The 6,437-nt window shown below is 46.9% G+C and overlaps 1 protein-coding gene across 1 annotated transcript; it reads right to left on the bottom strand.

The window, feature by feature from the left end:
* Positions 1 to 708: 708 nt before the first annotated feature.
* BLOC1S4 (biogenesis of lysosomal organelles complex 1 subunit 4) lies at positions 709 to 2,168 on the bottom strand. Its single transcript, XM_008993626.5, has one exon. The coding sequence runs from the start codon at positions 2,123 to 2,125 to the stop codon at positions 1,475 to 1,477; it is 651 nt and encodes a 216-aa protein (XP_008991874.1). The 5' UTR covers positions 2,126 to 2,168; the 3' UTR covers positions 709 to 1,474.
* Between the last annotated feature and the right edge of the window lie 4,269 nt (positions 2,169 to 6,437).

Genomic DNA, 6,437 nt, shown 5'->3' with positions numbered 1-6,437 from the left:
CTGTGATTACAGGTGTGAGCCACCACGCCCGGCTCCTAATTACTGCTTTTTAATACCAACTTTAAGTGAAAAAATCTTTTAGCAATGTATTTATTATGTAAGGATGCTATTTTCATATCCAGTGGCTATGCCATCAAAACATATGAATTACTTATAGGGTTACCAGCAGTCGCTGAATATTAAACTTGGGTTACTTGTACTTTCAGCGAGTTCCTTATTTGTGGTCAGTGAACTACCTGAATAAAAAATGTAAGTATGTGACAGTGAAGGTCCATAGAAGCTAGGTGCAGGATTACATGATCAGATTCTTCACAATACACAGCTGAATGGAAACAGAGCTACTCTCTGAACCTCAGAGATCTGTGGGGACGCTGAAAATGAAACAGGAGCCACCTAAGGTGTATGCTTGTTTCGGGTCTACTATTTAGTTGGGCCCCTTATAAAACATATTTGAATCTCCATAAAAGCCTACTGTATCTGCAAGAAAATCCTAATACCATTCACTCACACAAATCATTTAACTATCCATTTCTAGGGGAAAGAAATACACCATGCTTTGAAACAGAAGCTACACTTTTCACATTAGCTCTCTAAAAGAGGTATTCTCAAGCCCCTTTTCTTTATCCCACTACCAAAAGCATATATGAGCAATATGTCTGTTTCAAATAAAGAAATATGTAAAGTTCTGAATTTTCAGAAGGAAACCACTTCCAATTAACTTAAAATTACTATTAATATTTAAATTATAAACCAAAGTTCGGCAATCCAAGTATAGATATGTTTGCTATGGACAAACCAAGACTGTGAGGTCATAGGTTCAAATACAACTTCGGAATTAGTCACAAAAAATCCAAATTTTCTCAGAAACAGTATCACTTCCTTTGGTTTACAATTCGTGCTATGGGAGGTTTAACACAGTATTAAATAACGTATCATTTACCCTAAAACTAGGTTATAGAAAACTGGATGACTATTAGGACAGAATAATAACAAGGCTTTAATGGCTCCATTTTCTTATGATTATACAAACATATAAATCTTGAAAAGGTAATGCCGTTTGGTAAAATCCGTAAAAATAAGTTTTGCCACAGTGCATAGAAAAGTTCACTGATTCCCCATGCCGTCGCCAAGCAGCTCTGATTCGACTTGGAAGACCCAGGCCGGGTGCGGTGCCGGCTCTGTAGTTTCAGCTACTGGGGAGGCTAAGGCGGGAGGTTCACTTGAGCCCAGGAGTTCCGGCCAGTTCCTGGGTAACACATAGCAAGACCCCGTCTCTCTCTCCTTTTTTAATTGGAAGACATAAAACGTCTATACAGTCTACTCGGAATCATGAATATACCAAGGAGAGTCTGCACACGGTACATTCTAAAACTCCACACTCCAACATCACATATGTCCATGGGCAGGATCTGCAATTCAGTTCACACTGGAGGTAAGCACCCAGCTGGGGTCCTCCGGCCGCGGCGGGCAGGCGTCAGAGCTGGGGCACCTCACTACAAGGGAAGTAGTCTTCAGTCCGAAACAGGACGGGGGCTTCGTAGCCGGCTTGCTGCGGCCTGGAGGGAGACGACTTGCTAAAGAGCGAGGGCACGTTCATCGTGTGCAGGAGCTTCTTGAACGCCCTGGGGAAGGCGCCCAGCTCGGCCTCGGCCTTGGTGACCTGCTCCTCCATCCTGGCCACGCGGCCGCCCACCATCCTCACGAAGGCCTCCAGCCGGTCGATCCTGCTGTAGATGCGCCGCATCTCGGCGGCCTTCGCGTGGATGCGCGGCACTCCCTCGCTGACGACGTGGGACGAGTCGCCGCGAAGCATGTCCAGCATGCCCACGAACTCGTCCACTCTAGTGAGCAGGTCCTCCAGGCTCGCGTCCAGGGCCTCGACCTCCGGCCGCGCGCCGGCTCCGGGCAGCAGGCAGGCGGCATAGCCCGCGGCGGCGCGGCGTAGCAGCGGCAGGTCGCGGCCAGGCGCGCTGTCCTCCGCGCCCTCGTCCTCCCACGGCCCCGAGGCGCTGCTGTGGCTCTGGGACACGGTGCCGCTGTCCCCGCTCCAGGCGGCGCACTGCGGCTCTGCCTCTTCCGCCGGTCCCTCCGGCGACGCTCCGCGGCCTGAGAAGCGACCCTCCATGGCCCGTCACCGCCCGGCTGCGCAGCGCCCGCTTCCGACCTCCGCGCTCTCACGCTCACGCACACGCATACGCACGCACGCGCGCTCACGCCTTTGCTTCCGGCGATCGCGTCTGTGCACGCGTATCCACCTTTGTATCCGGCCTCCGAGCGCGTTCACGCTCACGCAAGCGCGCTGAGGTTTTCTCACGCCCGAGCTCAAATTAAACCTTTTTTTTTTTTTTTTTTTAAAGCGAAGGTATAGCAGGAGTACAATACAGTGCATATATTTTAAGTGTGCACATTGATGACTTTGTACACATCCATACAACCATGCATATTCTATCCAGACCAATAGGTAAGACATGCCCAGCACCCATGAAAGTCTCCCTCCTGTCCTTCATTTCTTTTTGCTGTTTATAGTAAAATAAAGAGGTAAGCAAAACGAAACACAAAAGGGATGGACCTTGACGACTTTAGATGATTTTTAAAGTCCTCAGCTTCGTCTGATTGCAAATGGTGTAAAGCTAAGAAATAGTTTCCAAGCAAATATCAAATCCAGGGTACTGCCAGAAAAAAGATGAAGCTGGGATGTGACGGCAAAACCCTTTAAAATCTCAGGAAAAGCGAAAGTGCTGCCTCAGAATACGATTTGGTCAGACTAACAGACGGCAAAACCCTTTAAAATCTCAGGAAAAGCGAAAGTGCTGCCTCAGAATACGATTTGGTCAGACTAACAGCTTCTTAAACAGATTAACGGTGCACCTCGCAGAGTCCATCACTGAAACCACACGGCCTCCAGAAGGCTTGGTCAGTATTATCAGCAGAAGCCCAAGATAGACATGGACTTAATCTCAGAGGGATTTGTAGGCCACACTTTTGTCTAACGGAGTAAACCCTGATGTTTTTTTTTTTAAACTGAGTCTCACTCTGTTATCTAGGCTGGAGTGCGGTCATGCAATCTTGGCTCACTGCAACCTCCACCTCCCAGGCCCAAGTGATTCTCCTGTCTTGTTATGGAGGTTTAACACAGTATTAAATGACGTATCATTTACCTCAGGAGGTCTTAGCCTCCTGAGTAGCTGGGACTACAGGCACATGCCACCACACCCAGCTAATTTTTTATTTTTAGTAGAGATGGGGTTTCACCATGCTGGCGATGCTGGTCTCAAACTCCTGACCTCAGGTGATCCAAAGTTTTTAAAAGATAATTATACTGACACAAACATTGTGGATTGGACTGCAAGGAACAGGCCTTTGGATCCTCCCTCTCCAAACTTCTACAAGCAAGAATCAGACTGAGAAAAGGACTCATCAGCAAAAACATTCTACATGTTATGAAAAAGGAATTATGACTCTACATTTCATGAAAAAGGAATTATGAAGCCAAGAGTACTGATGATGGAACTGGGAGTCAGTTATTCCAAGACCTTGAGACTGGATGGCAGAGTTACTATGGACTGGTAACTTATATGTACTTCCAATTTCCCCCCTTTTTGAACAGGTGTGGCAGTGTTTATCTAGTGGCAGTAGAACTGGTCTGTAGTGGTTATCCTGTGCCTGCCCCACAATTGTATATTGAAGACATGGGGGCAGATAACTTGTCTCTTTAGCTTCAAAGGTCTACAGAACAAGAAGAATTGTACTCTAGGAGCTTGTTATATGTAAATTTTCAGTGCTGCAAAACAAGTAGCACTTGAATATAAATTTCCTCAGCAAGGCGATTTACTTCTATAGAAGGGTGCAGCTCAGAGATGGAACAATGGCGAGTGCACACCTGGACAAGGGAAGGGAAGGGGTTCTTACTCCTGTTGGAGGTAGCCCCTACAGCTGTGTTGTTCCCCTGTGGGCTAAGGTTAGACTGCACAGTGTAGGCTAATTCCAGTTGGCTGTTTTGAAGAGAGCCAGGGTACTAGCCAGAGTGGCAGGTGGGGTAGTTTGGCTAGAAGGACAGTAACGGGACAGGTGAGAGCAGGTAACCAGTGGTCAAAGCAGGTGACCAGGATGTCAGGACGGAGCAGGGGACTGGGGGAACAGATGTGAACTACTGATTAGAACTGGTGGAAAAGGTTGTTTACTGAAACTACAAGGAAGTTAAACTTTAAAATGGAGGATTAAAGAGTAGGAGAGCTGAACATACTGACATGCTGATTCTTTGAAGAGAAACTTGGAGTTCCCTCATCTAACAAGCCGCATTTATGCAACTATGCTCTGAAAGCCTCTTCTACATCTGACCTAATTTACAAGACAAAATTCTGGACTTCAAGCTGATGTGACAGTAGGACAGTAATACCTAAAACTACACGAGATTTTAAAAAATGTAACTTTCAGGGACCCTGGATGGAGGGGAGTGTGGTTAGTATGTTAAAACGGCATGAATAATCGTAGTCCTAGATTGCTAGCCAGCCTTCAAGATGACTCCCAGTGATGTTTTTCTCCTTGTATTCTCACTCTTGTGTATTCCCTCCTGTTGAGTAATGGGCTGGACTTAGTGACTTGACTAGCTCATAATAAACTGAAGAAGAAGCGATGATGTATGATTTGGAGATTAGTTTATAAAAGCTAATGTGGCATCTCTTTCCCTCCAACCTGTGAAAGGAAAATAAATCTTGGGGCCTTATAATCGCTAAGCTAAAAGAGAAGTCAAGCTGGGAACTGCTTAGGGCACACCTGCCTTACATTCTATTCAAATTCACTCCTCTGCTCACTGAGATAAATGCATATCTGATTGCCTTATTTGGAGAGGCTGGTCAGAAACTCAAAAGGGCCAGGCGTGGTGGCCTGCTCATTGGGAGGCCTAGGTGGGTGGATCATTTGAGGTCAGGAGTTCAAGACCAGCCTGGCCAACATGGTGAAACCCTGTCTCTACTAAAAATACAAAAATCAACTGGGCATGGTGGTACACACCTGCAATGCCAGCTACTTGGTAGGCTGAGGCAGGAGAATTGCTTGAACCTGGGAGCCAGAGGTAGCAGTGAGCTGAGATCATGCCACTGCACTCCAGCCTGGGTGACAGAAAGAAAAAAAAAAAAAACTCAAAAGAATGCACCCGTTTGTCTCTTATCTTCCCAAGACCTGGAAGCGCCCCCCCCACCCCCCCACCGCCTGGCCCCGACCTTTGAGTTGTCCTGCTTGCTTCGAGTTGTCCCACCTGGACAAATCCAGTGTTCATCTTACGTATGTTGATTGATGTCTCATGTCTCCCTAAAATGTGTAAAACCAAGCTGTGCCCCGACCACCTTGGGCACATGTCATCAGGACCTCCTGAGGCTGTGTCACGGTCGCTCATCCTTGGGAAAATAAACTTTCGAAATCGACTGAGACATTTCTCAGATATTTGGGGTTCACAAACCACTGCTCTGGGGAAAACCAGCTGCCTTGTTGTGAGCAGCTCTATAGAGAAGCCCACATAGCAAGGAGCTGAGACCAACAGCTAGAGAAAAGCAGTCTCTTTCCAACAACCGCTTGAGTAAGCCATCTTGGAAGTGGATGCTCCAGCCTCATTCCAACTCAGATATGGCTGCAGCCCCAGCTGATATTTTAACTGCAACCTCATATAAGATACTAAACTGAAACCACATAAGATGACGCTATGGTCTGAATGTGTGTGTACCCAGATCCAAATTCCTGTGTTTAAATTCTACCCCACAAGGTGATTGATATGGTTTGGATGTCCTGCCCAAAGCTCATGTTGAAATGTAATCCCCAGTGTTGGAGCTGGGGCCTGGTGGGAGGTGGCTGGATCTTGGGGACAGATTTCTCATGAATGGTTTAGCACCATTCCCTTTGTGCTGTTCCTGTGATGAGTGAGTTCTCATGAGATCTAGTCATTTCAAGTGTGTGGCACCTTCTCCCACCTCTTGTTCCTGCTCTGGTCATGTGACATGCCTGCTCTCCCTTTGCCTTCTGCCATGATTGTAAGTTTCCTGAGGCCTCCCCAGAAGCCAAGCAGATGCCAGCACCATGCTTCCTGTATAGCCTGCAGACTCCTTAGCCAATTAAGCTGTTTTTCTTCATAAATTACCCACTCTCAGATATTTCTTTATAGCAATGTGATAACAGTCTAACACAGTGATATCAAGAGATGGGGTCTTTGGGAAGTCATTTGTTCTTGGGGTCAGAGCCCTCATGAATGTGACTAGTACCCTTATAAAGGATATGAGGCCAGCTGCAGTGGCTCATGCCTGTAATCCCAACACTGGGAGGCAGAGGCAGGAGAACTGTTTGAGGCCAGGATTTTGAGACCAGCCTGGGTGACACTGCAAGAACCCTGTCACTACAAAAAAAAAAAAAAAAAAATTAAGCTGGGTATGGTGGCATGTGCTCGTAGTCCC

Source organism: Callithrix jacchus, chromosome 3 (genome assembly GCF_049354715.1).
Source record: "Callithrix jacchus isolate 240 chromosome 3, calJac240_pri, whole genome shotgun sequence".
Classification (NCBI taxonomy): Eukaryota; Metazoa; Chordata; class Mammalia; order Primates; family Cebidae; genus Callithrix; species Callithrix jacchus.
Note: the sequence above shows the minus strand (reverse complement) of the source record. Positions and strands in the feature narration are given on the sequence as shown.